General features: G+C 40.1%; 1 protein-coding gene across 4 annotated transcripts in view; it reads left to right on the forward strand.

Annotated features, from left to right (window-relative positions):
• Positions 1–26,392, forward strand: part of tn (tripartite motif containing protein thin) — a 62,634-nt gene that overhangs the window by 34,091 nt on the left and 2,151 nt on the right. For 3 of the 4 annotated variants that reach the window (XM_089076980.1, XM_089076981.1, XM_089076979.1), the window contains 12 exons: positions 1,004–1,353; positions 2,758–3,033; positions 7,615–7,939; positions 10,673–10,908; positions 11,520–11,779; positions 13,629–13,932; positions 15,797–15,949; positions 16,040–17,494; positions 23,518–24,054; positions 24,511–24,672; positions 25,377–25,533; positions 25,992–26,273. In XM_089076980.1, the coding sequence (XP_088933106.1) occupies positions 1,004–1,353; positions 2,758–3,033; positions 7,615–7,939; positions 10,673–10,908; positions 11,520–11,779; positions 13,629–13,932; positions 15,797–15,949; positions 16,040–17,494; positions 23,518–24,054; positions 24,511–24,672; positions 25,377–25,533; positions 25,992–26,273 (4,497 nt within the window). Of the gene's footprint in view, positions 1–1,003; positions 1,354–2,757; positions 3,034–7,614; positions 7,940–10,672; positions 10,909–11,519; positions 11,780–13,628; positions 13,933–15,796; positions 15,950–16,039; positions 17,784–21,216; positions 21,318–23,517; positions 24,055–24,510; positions 24,673–25,376; positions 25,534–25,991; positions 26,274–26,392 lie in introns of all 4 variants that reach the window. The other variant, XM_011638180.3, reaches the window with a different exon arrangement.

Consider the following 26,392-nt stretch of genomic DNA (forward strand, 5'->3'; position numbering starts at 1 on the left):
CGTTAAGATATTTATGTCTGCAGACTATTTATCGCTTATATAGATATTTGAACCGGAGTGAACAGTTATAGCAGTTATAACTGTAATGAAGCTTAAATATAATCGTCGGTGTATTTGTCTGCTTCTAAAGCATATAGAACGAGAAATTTTGGTTTATTGAAAGCAAGCTTCCATATATGATATCAAAAATATTAGGAATAAAAATAGAACGTTTATTGAAAGCAAACTTTCATATACGATTCCAAAAATATTAGGAATGAAAATAGAACATACAAAACATGTAAACGATATTTTTAGTAGTATTTGTTTTTTACACGTCGCATATATATATATATATATATATATATATATATATATATATATCAGAATATAAAATCAAATTAAAAATGAGTGAGCTCGTACAAGCAACCGCAATAATATAAGTGAAGAAAGCCAATAATGAGCAACGGAAAGATGTAAAATAAATGACGAATATATATAATTAATTAAGATTACATGCTTTATTCGAGGTAACATATTTCATCTTATTTGGTCTTTTTCAGTCTTAAAAACTTATTGGCAATATAATCTATGGACGCATCGAAATTAATATAATATGATGTATAGATTCAAATTAAAGAAGAATAAAATTATTGTGATAAAGGAAGCAACGTATGTTATCTCGGATGAAGCATGTAATTTTAATTAATTAAATATATTTGTTGTTTATTTTACATCTTTCTATTATTAGTTATTGGCCTTCTTTATTTATATTATATATAGAATGCATAATACATATTATATATAGTTTTATATATATATATATATATATATATATATATATATATATATATATATAAATAATGCGCCAAATTTACATTAATAATAGTGATAATTGGACACGTTTATTCACGCCCACTTGCCATTTGCATAATCGATATCGCAATGTACTTAGGTTTAATGCAGAATTGCATTTCCCGCTTGTCAAACCCCGTGCCGGGGTGGCCTGGCTGTGTGTTCTCAGGTGCGCAGGGGGTTGCACAGGCTGCAGGACGCGCTGGCCCTGGTGGAGAAAAATACATTAGGCCTACAAACAAACTGCGCGTCGGTCGCCGAAGAGGTGGACGAGATTTATCGGAGGCTGAGCAAGGCTTTGAAAGACCGCACGGAACATCTGCGTAACGAGGTCGATCGATACCTCGGCACCGAGCTCAGAGGCCTGATTCAACTCAAAGAGAATCTCGAATTGGAAATCGCGAATATCCAGAGCAACTGCGATCTGGCGGAGGCGCACATAAACGAAAACGTGCCGTGGGACGACGCCGAGCTCCTGGACACAAAGGAACTCTTTTTGCGTACGGTGGAATTTATCAGGTTTGTCGTCGTGTAATCTCTCTTTTCTTTTCGACGCTCGCTCATTAAATCCACGGCCGAGATCTCCGCACGCCGTATCCTTATACGATTTATTATCGGCTATCTATTCTACGGCTTTCCTCCCTTTTTTTTTTATGAGCCTTAGAAAGAAATCATTAAATCAAACGGCTCCCTCTTCCCCGCGAGCTATTTTATTTCAATTTCGGATTCCGATCGAAGTGACGCTTTGCCTTAATTCAATCTATTCTATTTTGTCGGTTTTTAATAGCGTCCACGTTAATTCAACAATTATCACAGCTGTTTTCTTTCTAACGGAATTGTTTATTATAGTTATGTTTAAATAAAGCAAGGAAAAATCGTATTTATCGTACCTATTAGTAAAAAAATATTTGTTTTTTTATTACACAAAATAATATTTCTTATTTATCTATAAAGGAGAAATCGTTGAAAAATAGATAGTCTGTCTCTCAAACATTCTGCGACGTGCTAAGTAAAATCTCGAAGGTAATGATACGTAATAAAAAAGTTCGTAATTTAAACGCTATCGAAATGAATATGCTGATATTGGCAACAACCATATGAATTCCAGCCGAGGTTTGTGATAATAGCATCGCGAATGTAGCGGAAATCCGGGGTTAGCTTCGTAATGTAATTAACGTTCAACATTACCACGCACGTCATTATGAAATATGTAACGCGCACAAAACCTGCCGTAAATTACAAACGCAAATCGTGCCGCATAACAAAATTATACGTTCATTAACTCAAGTATAACAATCGTGTTAAGTAAATGACAAAACATCGAAGGGCGGTATATTCCGATCGCATGAAAATAGCGATTGTACCGCAATACTTTGATAAGATAATACGCTTCATCAGCAATTAACATTGTCGAATTAGCATTGTAATGAATTTTAAAAGCACGTGTTATGCATCTATGGAAATCGCACGTATGCTAAATCAGAACGTAAAGTTGTGCAATCCTTTCTGATACATTATTCAAAATGAAAATGTTGCCGCGCAATGTCGAAATTCTAATTTAGTCAAATAAATACACCTGGCATTATGTGAATGGTACCGTTAGTCATTTAATTTCAATTTTTAAAATTACTTTTATTTATAACATCGATATATACGAAGCGAAAAACAATCGTGTGCTATTCACTCATTTTATTAAAAAAAAAAAAAAAAAAAAAATTTCTAATATAATAATACAATGTAATAATATTACAAAATAAAAGAGATTGATATTTCTATCATAATCTCTTTCAACTTTACGCGACACGATCCGCGTCCATAAAGTGTGTAAGTATGATTATTATCGATTTTGCAAGGCTCGATTCATCCGGTTTAGCGATCTGTCATATCTCTCAGCGAATGAAGATGGACGATTGTTCTTTGCAGGAACTTCGAATACGAGGCGGGGGATTACAATCGGCGAGTCCGCTTCGTGATGGCGCACGATCCGAATCAGCTTGTCCTTCACGTGGCGGGTTATGGTGAATTGAACATTAAACCGGAAAGCGGAAGCGGTGGATTGCTGGGGAGCTCCAGCAGTTTAGCCCCACCGGTGGGTTCGCCCGGTCTTATGAGAAGCAAGAGCGATCATCGTCTCGCCTCGCAATACAGGCAGCAGGAGGAGGAACGATTAGCCAGAAATCGATACGTTCCCGAATACGAGTAACTATATTGCTACTTTTTACGTCTCTCATCTCGAGTGACCCGGTATCCGAGCATCATCCCCCCTCCCCCTTCCCCCGAGATTCATGTGAAAAATCAATTGCTTTTATATCGCTGTTCTAAACATCGCGAACCGTTTGTCTGCGGCGAGTGCACGACTCAAATCTCATCATATCATTTCTGAGCTCTATTATTTTCTGATATTGATTTGCAAAAGAATATTTCGAGAGGATTTTACGTGGTTGTTTGTTGTACTTTTTGTTATACACTCCCTGCTTTTTGATATTACGTCGGTAATATCGGTTTATAAAATGATATAAATTTTTCTGAGAGTAATATCGTACACGTTTGTACCTCATAGAAGTTTGGGGAAATAGAACGAAATAGAATCGATTAGAGTATAAAATTTGATACAAGATAGAAATTTTTTTTAAAAAAGCTACTTACATAAATGTCGACTTTTAGATCAGTAACAGTCTAAGCAGATAATATCATCAAAAATAAATCTTCGTACGACGAGACCATTTCTTTTGCCATTTATCAGTGAGATCAATTTACCTCAAGCCGGTTAAAAACTGCAACGCGGTCAACATGTCCTTGGATCGCTGGACGACCCAAGATCGAGCGCTACTCCTTAATTTATGGCGCCGAGATTTCAGTCTGTTTTCGAAACGATAAATCAGCCATCGCGAAATTTCGCAATCTTATTTACGGGGCGAGATGTGCCGCGCCGTAAAATTACCATGAACAATTTGCGACTCCGTACAATTGTGCCCGATATATATATATATACGTCTTCGGAAAGCGAATCGTGAGGTAAAAAAAGTATTTCCGAGCACGCGCGACGTTTCTTGATTGTTTATTGCTACGAAGGTGTAACAAGATTAGACCGATAATAGGAATGCCGTGGCTTTTTACTGCGAGGCGCTAGCTAATGGAACGTATTAATATGCCGTTCGCATAGCAGGTATGCCATCAGATCGGTGCAACGATGATTGCTATGTGCTTAGCAAGTGTTTCTCCGTAAGTCCGGAAGGGACGATATTTACGATATTTACGATATAATCAAGCCGAATGAATTAAGTGAACGATCTCTTTAATCAGATCTATGCCTCTTTCAAATTGCTCTTGCAATTTTGTTGAACATATCGACTTTGCTCGAATTTTAATTTTGCTAGCAATTCTTATGCTTTCTACAATGTTAATTACTTTCTAAATTATCACTTTTATATATGTTTCTTTTATATATTTTATAAAAAAAATAACTTCTTCTTACAAAAGTAATTGTTGTTATTATCAGAATTTTAATGATGGTTGCGATGTAGAAAAAGAATGTTACATTTTAATTCTCACATACCACACACGTGTGCACGCGCTTTAACATTTAATATTTGATCAGAAATATATTTTAGCAGAAAATAATTTTAATTGACGATCAGTATTCACCTCAAAAAGATTGCACTGAAACGATCTGTGATATTTCTATATTTCAACATGCTGAATTTTTCCGTGTACATTATACAACAAGGTCTGCTAAAAAAATTTTATTGCATTTAACGGTTTCGAAGCACTGTCAAAGAAAACTGCAAGTTTTCTAAAATACCTCACATGTTTATTCCAACACAAGTTATAAATACGCTTTTGGCATTTTATTCTTATTGCCTTCTCATATTCTTTTCTTTCCTCTTTCTCTGTATTTCCCTCTCTCTTTCTCCCTTCCTTTTACCGCGACTCAAAGGTACCTTAGCGTCCTGCCTAAGCATTGGCTTTAATTGCTGCCTGTTTCGCACAATGCCGGTCGTTAGAGCCTTTCGGGCCGTTTTATTAAGCGGCCTCGTCAAAATGTAAATTAAATGCTTTAGGTACGCACGAGCACGTACCTTTTAGTAATTAACGCTCGTACACTGCGAAGACCTACTTCACATGCGGGCGGCCTCCCTGCCCTCCGTGTCGTCTGTATTTCGTTTGTTATATAATTACGGCATTCGTGATCGTTTTGTACGATTATTAGAGGAAATATCATTATTTGTCGTGAAAATCTCATCAATTTGTCGGTCGCGCATTCGAATCAGATATCGCACGAATATAAATGAATCTCTCGCGCGATGCATTTCCACCGTCGTCTGCGAAACGTGCGCACGCCGCGGTGTTTATTTTTGACACTTGCCTTGTGATATTCGAGTGAAAATTCGATTACTCGTGCTTTTTTCACAATACGTTCTGAAAATCGCGCGTTCCAATCGTTTCTCTTTTTGCGTCGCGTGAAAAGCTAAAATGTACAAACGCCTGTTATTGCCGTCGCAATTTCTGGCATGTGTTCTTTCTGACCAGCGTTTTGGAGCGTGACAACGCCTGATATCATATCACGGAAATGTAGCTAAATGGTTAAGTGCTTAAAATCGATAATGCCCGATAATATTGCAAGTAGTGCAAATGCAGATAGACGGATTAAAAAATCCAGATATTCTATGTGCAAATATGAATAATTATAACGAATATAAAAGATTTTATATATATGTGTGTGTGTGTGTGTGTGTGTGTGTGTGTGTGTGTGTGTGTGTGTGTGTGTGTGTGTGTGTGTGTGTGTGTGTGTGTGTGTGTGTGTTATTAAGCATACTTAGAGTCACATATTAATTTATAAATTTAAAATGCAATTTTGATGTTTTAATTATTTGCAATTAAAAGGCGCAAAACATTAATAACAAAACATTTTATGTAAATGTGTAAATCTTCTTCGATATGATAACATAATGATCAAAATTTTAAAGTAACCACTGTTTGCCGATGGATTCTTAAAACTTTTACTTAAAAATGCAAGACGCCAACTTTTTTAATAACTGTATCCCTTAGAAAGCAGTCATCTCAGAAAACTCGCATCTAATTATTTATCTTTGACCATCCACTTCGAACGGATTGCAGTTTGTGAACAAGGTTACTTCTCACAGAGGATTTCGCGGAACGCGATATTGCAATTCCTCCGACGAATTGCTGACGTTTCAAACTGATTTTAATTAAAAGACTGATGCGTATTTTGATTTTTTAATAGTTTTCAATGAAGATCATTATTATATAGACTAAACATATATCGTGTCTCAAAGTCGATTTGTTTATTGATTTTTTTGCAATGCAAACAAATCAACTGCCACGTAATTTGTACATGAATCAATTAGAGCATTATCTTTTTCCGACTTACTGATCATAAAAGAAATTAAAAGGAAAAAGTAAATAACATACAATTTTTTATTATAATAACAAACAAATAATTTTAATTACAACGATGCACATTTAATAAATACAAAACTTTTTGGTTTGCAAAAATTAAATATGTTATTTAATTTTAATTTTTTATTGAGTTATTTTTGATAAATCGATAAACATATATATTTTATTGCTATTATAATTTATTTGAATTAAAATTTATAGAATACTCAATTAAAATTCAGTTTTCAGCTCACAGTTAATTAAAATAATTATTACATGTATATTTTTTTTTCAATTAAAATAGAATATTATCCGTGGCTGTTGTTGACAGTATTCTTGTTGGCAGAATTCTTTGATGTTTAAAGGATTAAAAGATAGGGGTGAAAATTTGGTAGGACCTATCAACGAACTTCGGGGGAATTTCGGAGGAGATGATATGGGAATAGAAGATGAAGATCCCCTAATATCATTTCATCCTGTCATCGGCAATCCTCCAGAATGTCCTCTCGAATCGAACTGAGATAATCTGACTATAAAGCAGATCGCGTTTCAGTGTAGGTAGGGCTTGTCATTGACCTCCCCCTTGCCATAATTTCAAGTGACGTATATCAGAGACACGTGTTCTTGCCTGAGATCTGCATAGAAATGATAAGTCATTATTTGACTTCAAGAAAAAAAGGAGACATTCTTTTTTATATTCACGCCAGTGTGTCTGATTTTTGATCGACTTGAACTACTTACACTGTTACTTCGATAATATTCATTATAAAGCAATTACATCTTGAAATCTCTTCTCTGTCTTCTAATCTAATGTTAAATAAGACAACACTAGTAAAGATGACAACACTAATATTATTTATCAAACATTTTTATTCAGCTAGCACATTAATCGAGCAACGTCTATTAATAATTAATATAATAACATTTCATTCTAGATGCGTTTCGATCATTTTCGTCCCAAAGCGTTATTAATTAATTAAAATTGATAAAAATTTTTAGTGTAAAATTTGACAGTTTTTGAAGTAATAGAAGAGATTATTCATATAATTTATTTAAATTTGCGGATTATCAATGGCGTAACAAGAAATCACTGACAGTGCTTCGATTGTTTTATCATTGTTCCAAAGTGTTATTAACTAATTACTTGACGAAAATTTTTAATGTAAAATTTAACATAAAAGCTCGTCTTTTGCGTAATAGAAAAGATCTAGGACTATAATTCATATAATTCATCTGCAATTCGTGAGTTGTTAATGGCATAAGGGGAAATCACTGTCGGTGATTTCTCCAAATCCTGGACTTCCACGACAACGATCCTAATTAATCGGTGTCGTCGTTGTACGCGTTGTGTATGTGTTGGTGTGCGTACATGTGTATCAGGTACGACGCCCCGGAGTACGAGGTGCCCAGGAACAAATCCAGGTATAGGAGCCGGTTTATGCGGCATCGGGACGGCGACGATTCCGACGGTGACTCGAGGTCGACGGTGAGATTCACATCGGCGCCGCAGGAATCGTCCGGCCTACGGGAGCGCGTTCTGGACACGGAGGACGCTGCGCGCGGTCCCCTGTCCGGTATATTTCGCCTGACGGACTCGCCGCGGGTCATGAAGAAGCTGCAGGAGTGCGAGCGAGCCGGCAAGAGGAAGAAGGAGGAGCCGGCTAGTCAGCCCGCGCCGCAACCACCTCAACCACCTAAACCGCAGGTTAGAACAGCACGCTTTTGATAGCCTAGACGATAGAGATCCTCAAAGCTAAAGTGGGTCAAGGCTCTCGGAAAATTTCAGATACTCGGATACGCCCCCGTGTCTGAAAATTGATCTCAAATTTCCGCAGATGATACCTTACTGATTGAAAGATCCCGATCTGCTTTAGCTCTGAAGCCCGTTCGTTAAACTTTTGAAGCTGTTCAGTGGTATATATGACGCATCATCCTCTTAAAAACACGCCGGTAACCGCAACCGTGAAAAGTATACGAATTTAATATCTAGATCGGATTAAATAGTGAAGAAGAGTTAATTGCTACCTAACTTCGATCGAAGTATAATATTATTCGTTTGCACGAATTTAATGCGGTGGTTCGTTAACAAGAGTTTGAAAATAATATAATTGCCGTGCTTGGTAAGTATATATTCTACATATTTCTTTATTATTCTATGATAAATAATTAATAGTCTGAATAAATTGCCTTAAATAAATAAAAAATCGATACATCAAGATTACTGTTGACAAATATTTAAGATAATAATATCATTTTATTTGGACGGCTCAACGCGATCTTGATAATCCGAAAATAAAATATAATATATAACGCGCGCCTTTTAGAATAAAAAATTATTATGTATCATAAATATATACGGGTTGCGACGTTAAATAAAAATTTAAGGTGACAGCATAATCCAGACACATTTGCTATATGCATACGAAATATATTTTATGCTATATATGAATTCTATATAAAGCCTCTCTCAACCCTTCGTATATAAGCCATCTTAGGTCGTTCAGTTTTTATATTGGGATATCGATCTGTCTCCCTCGACGCCAACTTCTATAAACATCCGCTGTTATGAGGTTTCGCATTAAAAACGTGACTGTCCCTAGCACAATGCCATTATTTCGGTAATGTGTACTCTGGCCGAAAAATCTCTGCAAAATTATAGCAACAAAAATAACGCTAAAAAATATAATAAAATATATAAAGTGGTTATTGATGAATATAATACTGATACACGGTCTGGTTTCGTGTGGCAATAGCAATTTTATAAAAATTTGCATCAATAGATTCGTACCAATCGACAAATAATTCTCGACGGACACTCATCTGTTTTTTTATCAATGTAACACATGGTTACACCATTGACTCATTTGTTTTTCTCCCTCGACGTTCATATTTTAAATGTTGATGCAGCACGGAGCTCAGTTGATTGAATCGGACAATCGAGCAATCGTCTGGCATCCATATGCAAATCCGCTGGTCGACGTAAATTTTTTTTTACGCCGAAAAATGTACATTCTCTCTAACAAAGAGCACATCAGTGAATTTAATCGCAGTTCCCTGCTTATCGATATATCATCGCGTCGCATCAATATTTAAATGGCTAAACGTCGACAGTTAATTTACGGCCACGAGTTTGTTCAATAAATGCTATTTAATTAGTCTTGCATGCAAATTTAGAAAACATTTAGAAAAAAACTCTGATTGTGATATCGTGATTTAATAACACAAGGAGATATCAACAAACATGCAAAATAAATAAAAATATCTAAAGTGCATAAATGTCTTTAAGAAAAAAATCATTCAATGTTAATTTTTTTACATTTTTTTTTTCAATTTGTGAAAAGAAGAATATAAACTTTAAAACGAAAAATAAAATTAAACGCAATGATATTACATTTAAAGAAAAATAGATCTCTGATTTGGCTTATAAATCTTGATCGCGAGCTAACTAAGTTGAGTGAACATAAGTAAATAATTAATTAATTAAAAATTCGACTTGAATGGGCGTTTGTGAATTTGACGACATCATATTTATTTTTGACAGTGATACACCCGCACTTTTGCACAAGGAATCCCTTATTATGGCAGGAGAAATAAACGGATGGGAACGAACTCTCCATGCTGACGGCCAGTGCAACGAACGAAATTTGTTTGATGTCGCGCATCCCATTGTTCGGATGATAGCGGCTGGTGTCAAAACGCTCAATGAACGTACAAACGCAATTGATAAAACGATATTGATCCATGTACATGTAACGAGGACCGCTATCTTAGCCCGTAATGAAATATTACACGTGATGACGAATGAGTGTCATTCCTGCAAATGCGGTCAACACAATGCTAATTATAAAGCTAATTATATGAAGTGTATATTAATTATTTACAATTTTGCACATACTAGTAGAGCGATCAATCGACAAATGTGTGTAGATAGATAGGATAGTGAAAGAGAGAAAGATTAATATATCGAGCGAGTCGGACGTTGTATTTTGTATGAAATATTGCAAATGTGAAGTAACAATACAATAATTTTACACTTTTTACTACGTTTCGTCATTACGCCACCTACTCAATCTCGTATCACGCACACCTGCTTATACGCCGATGTGTACTCGCGGCCGCGGGGACGCATCGTGTAATTGCCGTGCTGATTCACGTATTCGCCACCTGTCGCGTACGTGCCATAACGTTGCATTTAAATGCACGTGCGGATTTCGCGGACCCAATAAATCGCGCGGCGCACCGTGCGGCTGGCGTGAGAACGGACATCCTCGCAATCGTAAACCCCCGGCGAACTCGAGGGGAACGAGGGATCCGGGTTTGCAAATCGAAGGGGGGTGAATTGAACGAGGTTCGATTACACCGAGCGATTACACCGTGGTGGAAACGTGGCGGAACGTCGCCGCAGTATTCTCGCCATAAGTGATTTTTTGACACGCAGGTACAAGTGAGAAAGATACCGACCGTGGTGGCAAGACAGATCAGCGAGGACGACGAGATCTCGAGGATCAAGAAGCAGAACAAGAATGCCGCGGCGACCGCTGCCGCCGCCCACGTCGAGACGGTGGAGGAGAGGCAGCCGACTTTGACACCCGCCCCCGTTCATTCGCCGCCAACGAGGGAACTTCCGGAACGGGAACCCGAAGAGCAGCCGGTCAGGCGACCGGCTATCGCCAGGTAAACGAACAAAACTGTTAAACTCAATCATAAAGTTTTCATTTTATCATAAAAAATTTTAACAAAAATTTTCACGAAATTTACGGCACAAAGTTGGCATAGAAATTATTCACGTAGAAAGTTCCACAAAAAATTAATATAAATTAGTATATAAATTAATACTATATTAATTTTTTAAAATTAATATTTTTGTAAAATATGTATGGTGATTAATCGATTAGATAAACGAGGCGACACGATGGTTCCCTAATTAGAATATTAATATTGACTCGAACGTTGCGTCGAAACGGCACTTAAAAGATAAAAGACAATTGCCACGGGAGCCTGAGTAAAATTTCAGATTCACTCGACTATGATGAAACGATTACTTATTAAGACGGTAAATCAACATAGTCCCCTACAGGAATGAAAGACCCGAAGACATATTTGTTCGCGTAGATATTAATCACGCCGGGGGTAACCGCGAGATTCGCAGTCAGCTAACAGCACTCGCGTTATATCGGACTTAAGCGCGGAGTTCGCGGCGCGACGTTGTTACGGCGCAAACAAGTAACTTCGGGTTCTACGCTGCGTTATTAACGTGCTTGTTTGCAATATTGTTGTTCGCGCAGGAGAACTTCAGCCGAAACTCACGCTCCCCCCGCGGCCAGGAGTGCCTCGTCGGACTCGAGCACCGGCTCCGAGAGTTCGGGATCCGGAATACGCAGCACCGGCGCGCCGTTCACGGCCGAGGAGATGAAACAGAAGTACCTGTCGAGGGCACCCCCGACAAGCACGACGACCACTGTCTCCACCACCGCCGGCAGGGAATCATCAAACGCTGCCGCCCCAACCCCGAGAGCGCCGTTTCAGAGTCGTTTTTTAGGCGCAGGTAATTAATCGTAATAATTGTCAATTGCAATTTTTGCAACACGTGAAATTAAAAACGGACGAGACGTCCAGTCAGATTTAAAGATAATAGATAATCATGCGATAATTATGCAAAGAAGATTATTTCTTCTGACAGAGGGAGAAGTATTTAAGTTTTTATTTGACAAAATTGTTCTGAGATTGTATTTTTAAATTTGATAATAACCTTTTACTGTAAATTTATTCAAGACTCTCTTTCAATTAGTCGCGATTTTTTTCCATTGAAAAATGCCTTCTCTTTGAAAAGAGAGTTTATTTGAAATGAAATTACCGCAATGAAAAAAATTGTTGTTTAATAAATGCATGTGTTATAAAATGCAATTAGCATCCAAAAGAGCAACTCATAAAATTCATTTGCATGTTGTAATGAAAAGGATAAGTAAACGCAGAGTTGACCCTTTTATCGTGGCTTTATCGTAGCTAGGATAGGAAACCGCTCTATCCGCGACACGTTCCAATTTCGTTGTGCGTCTATTACCCATTGTTTACACGAGGAGAATCGAAAGCACGTCTCTGCTCGGTTCGTACGACAATCCCGCCTAGCGCATCTATTGTATTTCTCAGTACCTAGCGGAAATTGAATGTACAGACAAATTTGCGTTTAACCTTCCGCCTCTATTTCGAAAAACTTAATTCTCACAGAAAATTCTTTTGTTTCGCAATAATAAATTTATATAACATTAAATAAACATAAAATTAAGTAAAATAGTATTCCGATATTTTTTGCAAGATTGCAATATTGTATATAATATAAGAAGATAATTGAATGTTTAAATAAATAAATAGTTTATTTGAAATTCTTATAGATATTTTGTAAATACTTTGTTAAATATTTTTAGACATTCGGTCCTTCTTTTCGGAGAAATAGGAATGGAGAAATTTCTTAACTTCTAAATTAATAGGCAAACGTCGTGTTTGGTGGCGTAAAAGGCGTTCCGTGTTCGATCGCAACTGTTCGCGCGTCCATTACAATCGCTCTAATCCCGTATGCGAGGTACGTAAAACCCTACCGCGCGGAGCGGTACCACGAGCTGTGAGCTGTGTAACTGTGCAATTCGCAAATGTATACCGCGCGATGCCAAGCCTCGCCGCGATATTCGCAAGATTCGAAAGCCGAAATTGACGATGTTCGATCGACAGCGCGCGGCACTGTAATTGCGTTACCCATTCAACGCTCTTGGTTAATGCTGTCGCTTCGCTTTTCCGACGCCGTGTCCCACTTGTCATATCTCCGCTCGAACCTGCCGCGCGTTAAGTCGGAGGCGAGATGTATTCCGCCGTAGGCAAGACACGCGGGCGGACGTGGCGATATTCGCGTTCGCTACCTCTCTCGTTTCCGACCACCGTCGTCGCTCGATATGATCAGTCCGTTTTCTCGTCGCGTTCCCGTCAACCACGAACACGTAGGCGAACACCGTAGAGAGAGGAGAAAGACATTCCTCTTCCTGCACCTGAGATTCCATAAACGCACATTTCCATGCATTGCGACAGGTCCTCACCGCTTGTCGCTTACCATATCCGTTGTCCGTGACTGTGTTTCCTTAGCTCAACATACGCGATATTTTCTTGCGATATTAAGACTAAATTTGATATTCCTTATAAGATATATAATAATATCGATCGTGAGATGAAAGGAAACTCCGAGACATATTTGGCTTGAGAATGTATTGTTTATCTCATCCGTCGTTAAATATTAAAGTATAGAATATATTTAAATAATTGTAATTGTAAATTAAATTTTTTTTCTTAATTCTGTCAAGTTTAGAATTAATAATGAAAATCATGTCAAAGTGAAATCTGAAATTTTGCAGGTAACCGTGCGGCTCCACCGCCGCCGGTCCAGACGCCGCGAGAGGAACCAGCGGCTAAGAAGAAGGAAGAAGAGGAGGACGAGGACGAGGAGACAAGTAGCTCTTCCGAGGAGACGGAATCGGACACCGAGGAAGAGTCGGAAACGGACGGTCGTCTGTCCAAGTCTGCTCCAGCCGTGACCTCTACCGCTTCTCAGGATCGTCAGAGAAGCGAATCCGCCATGGCTCGCACCGACATCGGGCCTTTGCTCGCTCGCAGCGCAGAAGCTAGAAGAGGAAGCAAGGAAGATTCGCCTTCCACCAGGCAAGTATTCTGACTTCTGAAAAGGAATTTGTTTTACAAGCGAAAGGCCTTAATCTTCGACCGATGCAAAAGATGGACTTTGATATCGAAGAGGATGAAAATTACAATATTTATTGAAATCTAACATGTAATCGTTTATTTATTAATTATAAATAATGCTAATATTACATTTTGTTATGCAAAAATATAAAAAAATAATAATTAACGTTAATATAAAAAAACAATATTTTTTACTTACTAAATTATAACTGGCACACAATAATATCACATAATAATTATGTAATAGAAATTTAATTCCAGAAGTTGATGATTAATGCCATTTCGAATCTTGATTGATTTGTCATGTCAAATACAGATGAAATCTGTGCACGATAACGATTGCAAAACGCAATAATGAATACGATAAATATGTAATATAATAAAATATTGGCAAAATATGATATAAATTAAAAACAATTTTGTACCAGAATTATATTTGGTAGTGGTCTGAAACGTGAAATTAAATCTTTAATTATTCAAGATTTCGAATTTTTCTCTCGTGGAAAATTGGAAAAATTAATTGCAATTTTTTTCTTTCTCTACTCTCATGCTTCGTTGATGTATAGCTCTCAAGCAACCGAGTAATAACTTTCTCGTGGGAGTCTCTCTCTCTCTCTCTCTCTCTCTCTCTCTCTCTCTCTCTCTCTCTCTCTCTCTCTCTTAGTTGATCAAAAATCCGACTGTTGCCGACTTCACCTGCACGTTCGCCGCTTGCAGAAACTATCGCGGGAACTTTCGTTCGTGTGTTACCGTGTTTATTTGCTCTCGTTACGAGCGGCAGCATCGCGTACACGCATCCCGACGTTCCTCTCCCGTCGCATTCGGCAGCATACGAATGCGCTCACTCGCTCTGAATTTCGAAGTAAGCTTATCCATCCCTTTTCCCTCTAACACAGTCTCGCAATTCTCTTTCTCTCTCGAAACTGTGGCCTAAGGAAATGAGAGACGGCTGGGAGAATAGGGAGAGACCAGGCGGAGACGTAAGTGCTCTCCCCAGCCTGCGGCCCGGCGACTCCCTTCGGCTTTTGTAAAAGAATCACGTGGCCCGTTCCCTTCCCTCTATCACGCCCGCTGCTATCAAAAACTTTTCACGTAGCGCTGCGGAAACTGATTAGCCGCTCAGCCTGGCGATGAATTGCAATACATTACGGCGTGTAAATTCGGCCGCGAGCACGCGTTTGCACTCAAAAAATCGCGTAATAGAACGGCGGAATCGTCTATTATTTAAGGAATTAGTCGACCATTATTTTTATCAATTTTTTTTTTAAATAAATTGCTCGATTAAGGAATCGTCAAATTCTTCGTTTAAAATCATTTTGATTAGAATAGAAAGATTTCTGTTTTCTATCTAACTAATCTAACTTCATAAATCTGTGGCTGTTCCGTGTGCGTTCCGAGCGGAAAGCGAGAAAGATATCGAGTTTGTAATCGTCATTCGCAGAAAATATTTCCCATATAACTGAAAATGAAATTCGTTAACTTTTGAGAGCTGAGTCAGCTTGAGATGTATAGAATAAGATAAATGCACAGAGTAAGATCACCATAACTCATTAATCGTGCAATCTCGCGTCTCAATCCTAATGGAAGACGCGCGATAAGCTTACCTAGCAGCCAGTGGCAGTTGGGAAATAAACGTGACCTCAATCTTAATCTAAAGAGAGAAAGATTATCAGAAGTCGTGCTACGTCGTCCGATGAATTGCACGTTCTTCAAGAACGCAATCAGGTGAAAAAACTATCCCCAAAGAACTATCCCCTAGAAATAGTAGTAACCAAAAAAGCGCCCAATAAGGAGACAAAGTTCCGATCGATCACTCGTGTCTCAGGTATTCGTCTCCGAGGGGCAGCCCCGCTCAATCCGCGACGACAATGATGACGATGACAACGCCGAGCGGCGGCGGCGGCGGCGGCGGCGGCGGCGGCGGCGGCGCCGCGACGACGACGACGACGACGTCGACGCCGGGCGGCTACACCAGCAGGTTCGTAGCGCACGTAGCTCACGATCAAACGACTGCTCATGATGAGGCCACTTCTAATTCCAGTAACCCCCTCGACCGTGATCGTTTTAGGACGTTTAGCGCGGACGGTACCGACGAAAGGTGCTCGGCCGGTCGTGTCGACAATGGTAAAGTAATCGCGACGGCCGACTCGAGCGCGGATTCCGCTTGTAACATCGACGCCGACGGGGACGCGCTTAAACCACCGGCGACGGACACTAGCTCGGCAACACAAACGGACGTTATTACGGACACCGACAAATCGACCACCTCATCCACCTCTTCCCACCACGCGATTAGCGAAAGTTGTCTCGGGGATAGCCGCGGCGATAGTCGAGTTGCGAGTGTGACGCCCGAAGACGGGGACGCGTTAGTGGAAGGTCGTTCCGCGAACGACGAGGTTTCATTGGCGGCCGCTGATCGCAACCGGGACGAATCTATTCTCGCGAATGAAGATGACTCTGAGATGAAAGGAAGTGACGAAGCAGTGACGTCCGAGAGGCGTGACTTCGAAGACGTTTCCTTCCGGCTTATCGTGGAGGACGTTGACGCGTCTATCGCCGAAGCGCCCGTATCGGATCTTACGACGCAAACGGATGAGATGATCGAGCGTAGAGATCGTTCGAGGTCCAAAGAATCTCAAAGCATTTCGGAATGTTCAAGTTTCGTCAGTGGGCAAACGATGTCCGACAGCGAATCGGAGAGTCATTCCGAAAGTGGTTCCGAGGAGGAAGCCGAAGACGACGAGTCGCGAGATGAAAATTGCAACGTGAAGGACGGGAAAAAAGATGAGAAGAAGGACGATAGAAATTCCAGCGGTAAAAATAGCGCGGAAAGCGAAAGTGGCGAAGAGAATAAGGATTCCTCGAATTCCGAAAGCGACGAGGAGACGACGGTGCTGAGTGTTAGCTCGAACACCCGAGGCGAAAGCAGCGTGACGCCTGACGATCGTTACGAGAGGGATCTGAAGCGTCGAAGTGCCTCGATAATCGACGAGAGGAGCATCGAGGAGATGTTCGACGACAACGGCTGGGTAGTCACGGAACAAGATCTACAACGGGATCTACAAATTGATCAGCGAACGGTATCCACGATCCTATCCACGGGCGATCCCGTCGATCGCCCGTCCGAAGAGACTGAAGACTCCATCGGCGACGTCAATGACGCAGCAGGAGCACGTACCGAAGAAATTATTCCAAAAATTGCCGAAGGGAGACACGACGAGACGTCGAGCGATCTCGAAGATTTCTCCGTGCAGTCGAGCGTCGTTGACGACGCCGAGATGGCTCCCTCGCCGAGCGAACGACGAGATTCCGAGGCTCTGCCAAGAAGTCGCGTGTACAGACAGAGCAGTCTGGGTAAAAATGGATGGCTGGTTTCCGACGAGTCCGAGAGCGAGTCCGACCGGGCAACCTCGCCGATTGAAGCTTCCTCCGAAGGTCGAGACGTCGCGAAAATCGGTTTCGCGAGCGAAACGATGGGGATCGACGAGATCGAAGATAGCACGGGCGACATCGACGAGAACGGGTGGGTGATACTTAACGAAGGTGACGACGATGATGACGACGATGACGACGACGATGACGACGACGACGACGACGACGACGACGACGACATCGGCAAAGATCACATAGAGGATAGTGTGCAAGGGAATACGATTCGTTCCCAAACTACTGACGTCGTAAATTCGAAAACTAACGTTGAGAATGGCGCATTAGTCGCAAATTCTGCTGTCCGATCGAAGGGCACCGAGCAGTCAGGGCCCGACGAGCACGAGGAAACGTCCGATGCCAATATGAGTATACCGATGCAAATGGTAACCACCGTCTTCTGTGTGTCCGTACTGTGTTATAGCGTTCTAACGAATCTGTTCCTCTAATCCGTCGATTTTCTCTCTCCCCTGACGTACGCAGACACGTACGAGTCTCTTTCGGGCTCCTCCCGCACTTTTTCACCGCGTTTCTCGCGTCGTCTCGGTTTCGGCCTTGAGGGCCTTGAAAGACCGTGGACCTTGCACGAGCTTACGCAGAAACTGACCGGGACTGTCTTGTCGCGAACGATGACGTAGCAGTTTTCCGAGGGGAAGCTTTACTCGATCTTTTGCTTGTTCTATATAGAAGTATCATTAACTTTTACATTACACTTAGATTATAATTATTTCTTAAAGGTTTAAAATGTAATTTGGAAATTAATTCTAGATTGCGAGATGTTTAATTTTAAATGAAATTACAGCTTTTTAAATTGATTAACTTTTTTTTCACTGAAACAGAAAAAAGTTTAAATGTTGTTACTAATTAATTACTTAATTAACGAACGTGAATATTATAACGAATATCATTACACATTTGAATTCTGATTCTGAATATCCAACTAATTCAATCAGATTTCAATTAATTTTCGAAACTCGTAAGTATCTCGGAATCAGAGAGCATAATAAATTAATCGTGCCGAAAGCGATTGATAAAATTATGATAGGAAATTTGAGAGGAATATATATATATATATATATATATATCGACTCCTTCGTTGAAAGACTGCTGATCGAAACTCGTGCAATTTCGCGTCCTCTGACCAATGCCGTCGGGTAAAAAGGCATCACTGGAGAACGTTCATGAACGTAGCTATTTATCCACGCTATCCACATGATAAACCTGCATTTTCTGTACATTGTGATAGTCGTAATTACGGCCGAGCGCCATTGTTCCTACATTTGTCGATCCGCGAAGCGTAATCTCGTGTCGTTCAAATACGTAGCTTCGCGGTCGCATTTTTGCCTGCATATAAACGCCATACGTACGTGACATATACGCGTAACGCGCGTATCCGATAGCGAAGCAGTTTTAAATCCAATGCTTTCGTGTTGAGCTTCCTAAGGGCCATCCCCGAGGGGGGGGGGAAAAAAAAAGTAGAGGCGCTGCACGATCCGCGTGGGTCGGCCGCCTCCGCACGCACATGCCGCGTATTTATCATAAATTTTGTACTCTCTCCTTAGCGAATAGGTTTGCGTTACAGTTTGTCGGTGTGGTAAATAAACTGCATTTCTTTGTGATAACTCGTATTATTTATTTCCCTCTCAACCGTCCTCAGTATCGATGCGCGATAACAAGCAGAAATTGTCGGATCCCGCTTGCAAATCTTGTTCGTAACAACTCGTTCCTTCTATTCTTGTCTTTTTTTTTTTTCCTCTGATTGTCCATCCTGTGTCACCTTTCGCCTTTTGTTCCGAAATTTTCCAGTTTCTTGCGTTCTCTGATTCGCAATATTTCTCGTTCTGTCCCTATCCTTATGTGTCGTCGTTAAGATACCAGAGAGCGGGATGCGATAAGTACGAGAAAAATGCATATTTATTTATTACGCTAACAGATTGTACGTTTAGATTGTGCTATCGATGGACGTCGATGTTCAACAGATGGAGATGGCAGTCTAATTTCGTTTGCCTCGAGCGCGAGATTTTATTCAAAATGTTTTCTCAAAAGTATCGTCTATGCATGTTTAAAAATTACGTTATCTCTCGGACAGCAAGAATTCTTTTGTTTTATTTCCAGACATATGAAAATTTATAAATTTTATTTTATTTTATTTTGTTGTAATATGTAATTCTATCTTTTTCTAGCATCTATAAAATTTTTCTCTGTTGCAACGAGATAACGAGAGATGGCATCTTACGCATAAAAAAATCATTTTTTGAGTTTTATTTTGAATTATCCACGAATTTATAATGCTCGACATGGTCAAGCAAATCTTTCATGCCTCTTCAAATTATATATGCGTTTCAGACATAAATATTTCGTATTGCACGATATCTTAAATTTACGATATCAGTTTTCTTTGCTCATTCTTCAAGACGCATGCATGCTCGTTTCCGCTGAAATACTAGCTCAAGGAGATTATGTTCAAGTGGTAGAACAATGGATCGACTACAAGTAGGTACTACACAAGGGAAATGGATTTATGCTTTCGAACAGAATCAAGCGCATAAATTATACTTTGGAAAATTCACAACGAGCTAAGGAAACTTCTCAAGAAAATTTCATAACACAACTTGCGATTAACCCGTTGTAGTTTTTCATTATGCAGTTCAGTCACGTGCTCCGTTATTTTTGCAAAATAATAATTCGCCGTGAAAGTTAAAATATCAAACAGTGGGGGGGGGAGGTGACTTTTAATTTCCATAATAATTAATAACTAATTAAAATACTATTTTGCGTTGTACTCAATGTATAATATATATTCAATGCATTCAATATAAATTAGTTATATTTTTTTCAGCAATATTAATGGCAGATCAATACCAAGAGTAATAATTAAAATTAATTTATTTGTGACTTACAATATTAATTTTTATTATCGCTATCTAGAGACCGTGTCGCTTTCCCACGATATAATTTCGACTACAAAAATACATTCGCGCGTCCGAAAATGGATTACTGCATAATGTTAGGCGGTATTCTTAGCACGTTGAACACGCCGCTCGCCGTTATAACGAATCGACACTGTCGAAACTTCGCAGCTCCTGCACAGCCGTTTGGGAGAAATGTAGAACCATCGATCCACGCCGCAATCTGATCTACCAGTTTCGTAAACTGGAAACTTCTTACTTCGTGACACGTTGGTTCTACCGATGCACTGGGACCCGACCTAATATGGCGAAATACGAACTTAGTTGGGGGGAGGGGGTTCAGTGCAAAGTCATACAAACCGGGCGCGCGATAAACTATGTTTATACCGAAGTTTACGGACATTCATGAACTTTCTCAAATTCGAGCGAACCTACACAAACATTGTTTGTGACGCAATCCGAAAATTTCATCCGCATCGCGCAGTTCGCCCTACGCAACGCTAACTTTGCCCCCGGGATGTTAATTACAGTTTAATACAATGAGATTTACACTTCCCCAGTTATTTGTGTGCTTAATCAGCGGTGATCATTTACATGAGCTGTTATTGTCTGTACACGACGTGATTAGAATGTTATGTGCCATATGTTAGAATAATTTTCGATCAAATAGAATTTTAACGTAATAAAATCCGAAGCGAAAGCATTTGCCGATCTAAAATTTTGAATATTTCTCCAAGTATTTTGATTACTATCTTTAGCCTCCAATTCTTCTGATCATTTTGTAATAAAAGAATAACAGCTCTAACTTTTGCTTCATAAAATTGCTTACGGGAATGATGTGCATGACGTATGTACGAATCACAGTAAAACATATCACTTATCTGCATATTCATCATAATCATGTATACAGGATGTCTCACGAATCTGTGATAAAAAGTGCGCCGCATCGGTGGTCGCCGATGGTTGCACTCATCCATGGAGCTGGAATCGAATCAAATCAGTGGCTGCTTCGTAAGCATAGATCTATTTTTTTCAAATTACAGCCGAAAGTGTAAAACCTGCAGTGTCACGATCCGATAATTGTAGCGACATCTTCTACTGTAAATTGCTCACTGACGATGAACGCTTCCGGCAAGTGTACAGACCACACTTCAGATGCAATTAGCGCAGAAATTAATTATACTGATCTCGCAGCTTATCTCATTGTTATCTCGTTGAATTAATGTATTCAAAATGATTTTACATAATAATAATAATAATAATAATAATAATAATAATAATAATAATAATAATAATAATAATAATAATAATAATAATAATAATAATAATAATAATAATGATTTTCCACATCTGTAATAACGCTTTGAGCTAGAAGAGAGAAAGCTTGGTATTTCGCAAGGCATTATCTGTGTGCCCTCATTATTTGTCGTTTGTATGCGCTATGGAAACCGCGAAATATCAAAAGTCAGTCTGTTTAGAGGCTGAGATGACATTAAAATCTCATGCGTCCGCATATGTATGTCCCGGCATAACTTTCCGTACAACAACACACGAGATTGCAAGAATTTCGTATATTACGGACAATGGATAGATTTGCGGACAATCAAATGCAAATCTCGTCCTCATAAGCTTAATCCCATAAACGAGATAGTGGTACCGGCACAAGGTCTACCAACATGTACATGAAAAGCAGTTAGCTCCTTAACTTCGTTACTCCGAGTACTCTCTCGTACTCATTAGCGTATGCAATTTACGACACGCCCGTATTATTGTGTCTTTTAATATTCGCGTGCAATGCGTACGCTTCTCGGTTTCGCGTAAATAGCACATCTCCTTCAAATATGGGCATCATACGAGGTAATTATAATATAATACGTCCGTGTAATTGGCAAAATACGTAATTTGTTATTTATACAGGGCATAATTAGTGCGAAAATAAAGTTCAATCAGTACAGTACCAATTTTACAAAATTACAATGATAAATATATAATTTTGAAAAAAAAAAATAATTTCTTTCAATTAAGTTATGTTTTTTCGATGAGAAAAACTTTCTCTCGCATTTTCGTGAGCACATGCCAAAATTGTTAATAAATAAAAAGCTTAAAGAAAAATATAGGAGCGATGCGCATAGGGAAGGTATTATTTTTGGATCGTTTTTATTTTGAAAATAGCGAGTTTTTAAAATAGACATACCACGTATTCTCCATCCGTGTTCGCCGATAAGCGTTTTCGTTATACGATATTGCATCCATACGTGTTTGCATGCCGCAGCCTGTGCTATGCGGCACACATGTACCGAAATAGCCCGATGCGAGGTCTCACTCGAAAATACGACCGCAGAGATACCATTCGCTCGCGATGGGTATCGTCTTTCTCGCATGCGTGTCGGGGTCGAGGCACTCTCGCGTACCCTTCAATGTTTAGGGTGTGCGATTACCCGAAATCTACTCGAATTCAGCTTGAACGATTCGCGGTCCAGATCGAGCGAGAAAAGCTGGGCACTCGAGAGTGCCTCGAAAACGCCCGGGATAGTTGATCGTCAGAAAATATGAAGGAACTATATCGTTTAATACACTATTTTATACATGGAAAATTCGAGGGAAGTTCGGGTAATCCGAATGTTTGCGAAGATAGGTTAACAAAATTATTTTTAAAAAAAAATATATATATATAATGGAAAGTCAAATTTAATCGTTTTAACTTTTTTCCACAATTAACAATGAATCTGTTATCTCTGTTATGCTTAATTCTTTGTAGACAGCTTAGGTATTATCTAAGTAAATACATGTGGACGCAAAAAGATTAAACAAGATTACACATACATTGCTGCTTAATTATCTTATTGCATTTTACAGAAATTATTTGTTATAAATGTCACTGTTGAATTGGATATATATATACGTTGAATGGAATTTTGCTCTTGTATAAGTAACTTTTCCATAGAGAAGTTTCCTACAGAATTTTCTAAATTCAAAAACTTTTGTGATTTCTTAAAATGTTCAAAATAATAAAATTAATAATTAACTTATTTTAATAACCTGTTCGATTATAAAAATTGATGATTTTCTTAGAGAATGAAAAATTCTAAAATTTTTTACATGTCATAAAGTTATTTTTACAAGAGTAAAATAATTCCATCTCGCGATATTAACAAAAATAATAAATTTCCAATACAGACGAACTGAATGTGCTATTTGACTGATGTTTCAGATTTCTGAACAAGAGCAGGAGCCAGGCGGCGATGATGGCATCCCGGGAACGGGAACGTGAACGTGATCGCGAACGCGAGCGCGAGCGTGAACGCGAGCGTGAACGCGAGCGCGAACGCGAACGAGAACGTGAACGAGAACGCGAAAGGGACGTGGACGCGGAGATCGACTCGCCTTTGTCGGCGAGATCGCGCTACGCGGCCCTGAAGGAGCGCCGGCAACGTTTGGCTCGTTCTAGGAGCTCGCACAACTTCGGCGGCGACGACCTCGATCTGGACGAGGAACCACCATCACCTACGACCCAGTCGCCGAACGCCTATCTGGCGGCGAAATATGGCGCCGGCTCCGAGCTGGCACGTAGCCGCAGTACTCATGCCCTGAAGTCGAGAGAGCCGAGCCCGGAACGCGATCGACCGGGAACGGAGAAGGACGGCGCGGCCTTGAGCTCCTGGGCCAGGTACCTTAAGAACAAATACGGCAACCGCACCGCCAAGGACAAGGAACCGCCCTCCTCGTCCTCCACGATACCTTCGTCCAGGTGAGCAGGCTCGAATATGTGGAATACGTTTGACGGAGGACAGCGAATCTGATCTTCAAAATTTGTTTCAGAGTTTCAGAGCCGTGTTTATCGCAAATATTTGAATAACGGAAACTTCCACGCGCGGATGTACTAATTAATTGTCTATTTTCCACATAATGAATATAAATCACGAGTCATATTGCAAATAGTATAACAGCCAATTGTATTGCGGTATCAATAGGTTTTAATCGCATTGTATGCACAATGATTCAGAATATTACGCATTGTAACTGATATAGTTATTAAGCACATCATCATATTTATTGCAGATCACGTCAATGCGTGAGCTTAATATATAGAACGCGTGATATAGAACGTTATTATTGTGAAAGAAGCAAAAATAGCTCAATTTGATCATCTCTGGTCGATTATTAATTATTAATTTTGTACCATAATCGAAATAATTCTCCACAGCACTAGCGCTGCTTCAAGAAGGCTATCGCTGGGCTTGCCTCTGAGGCATACCGGGCAAACATCCTTTGAATCTTCTGACGACGACCAAAAAAACCCGTCAGGCTCCCCCACGTCCCCTACAGCAGTTCCCGTTATACCCGCGGCAGCAGGTTCCTCCACTAGGTGAGTTTTAATCACATTACGTTACATAAGAGCACAAGGATGGCATAAAAGCATCCCTCAAATGGCTGCTTATATAAACGTTAGCGTCTTACGTAAGAGACAACATAAAAAAAACAAACGTGACGCTTTGACAATCCCGACATCCTAGCCTTCCGTATGGCATTATGGAGTAATCTCTTTTTATTTGAACGTAAAGTTTGGAAATAAAATCGTCTACCTTTTCTCTAAATTGTATCTCTCTTGCGAGATACAATTTAGAGAAAAGGTAGAGTGCGGGCTGTAAAGTCTCGCTCCGATTTCTACCGGTTCGATACTGACGAAGTCTGAGGGAAGTGAGTCCCGTGGTTTATAAGAAAGGATGCGATGCGCACTATCCACTAGAAAGAACGCACGAGACTTTCTAAATATGCCACGGACAAGCGTGCTTGAGCCGGAGGAGGTCGCCGTTCGGCGCAGCGAGGAGTCAGCCATTGCAATCAAAACACTTTATCCTCGTTATCCGCCGCGTTTCCTCTCTCTTTCTCTCTCCGGTACTTTCTCGTGCAGCCATAATTCTCAAAGATCTACCGCTATTTCCACCGGAGTGAAACATCGCGTCTCTCTTGAAAAGTGGATTTACGAAAAACATTCCTCTAAGAACAGCGGTGCGCAATGATGAAGATACAGAGCTCCGCTATATCCCAGTTTGCTCCTTTCTCTTCTAGCAATGGTCGGAGGAGTCATTACTTGCTGAAGCGGCGGCAGCTGTTTAAATTCGGGATGCGGGGGAGCGAAGCCGGATGCTTTACCTGGCCGAGAGGCCTCGCGGTCGGCCCGGACAATTCCATCGTCGTGGCCGACAGCTCCAACCATCGTGTTCAGGTAAGCCAATTTTTCCCGTTATCTCTGTAAAATTTAATTTTCAAACTCGATTTACGTCTGACTGCAACGTCAAGAGAAGCGAAATCATTTAGCAAGTAAAACGGCACAACGGCAAGTCTTGAAATGAATAAATTATTATAACCGTGTTATATGTTGCCGTATAAAAATTAGATATAATTTAAAAAAAATTAGATCAGTAAAACTAATTTGGAATAATAATTTGTTAAATTCGGTCTTGACCATATGTGCGAGAAGCAATCCTCGCTGAACCATCGCGATAATAGTCCATCCCCTATGGTGAAGCAGAGGCAGCTCGTAGACATTTTGCGTAGCAGATCGTAAATAAGCCGGCGAAGGAACGAGGGAAAATTCCTCGTCCTGGCCGCGATCCAATTTTAATATCAGCCCAGTCGATCGATGTAAATCACCGATCACCGCGCACCGTTTTCGATTCGCAGGTATTCGACGGTAATGGGAACTTCATGAAGGAGTTCGGAACCTACGGCAGCGGCGAGGGCGAGTTCGATTGCCTCGCCGGGGTGGCCGTAAACCGGATCGGGCAGTACATCATCGCGGATCGCTACAACCACAGGATCCAGGTGCTCGATCCGTCCGGTCGCTTTCTGCGGGCCTTCGGCTCCCAGGGCACCGCCGACGGCCGATTCAATTATCCCTGGGGCATCACCACCGACGCCCTCGGATTCATCTACGTATGCGACAAGGAGAATCATCGCGTGCAGGTGCGTGTCCTATCGCAAAGTTTAATCAATCAACTTGACTTGAATCAGTCGGCTGATTATTCGGGAGAACAGCACGCATTGAATTCCTCTACTTTTCCTCTTGCAATTAACTTGCAGCT

This window comes from Pogonomyrmex barbatus, unplaced genomic scaffold (assembly GCF_055798465.1).
Source record: "Pogonomyrmex barbatus isolate J1 unplaced genomic scaffold, ASM5579846v1 scaffold2, whole genome shotgun sequence".
Taxonomy (NCBI): Eukaryota; Metazoa; Arthropoda; class Insecta; order Hymenoptera; family Formicidae; genus Pogonomyrmex; species Pogonomyrmex barbatus.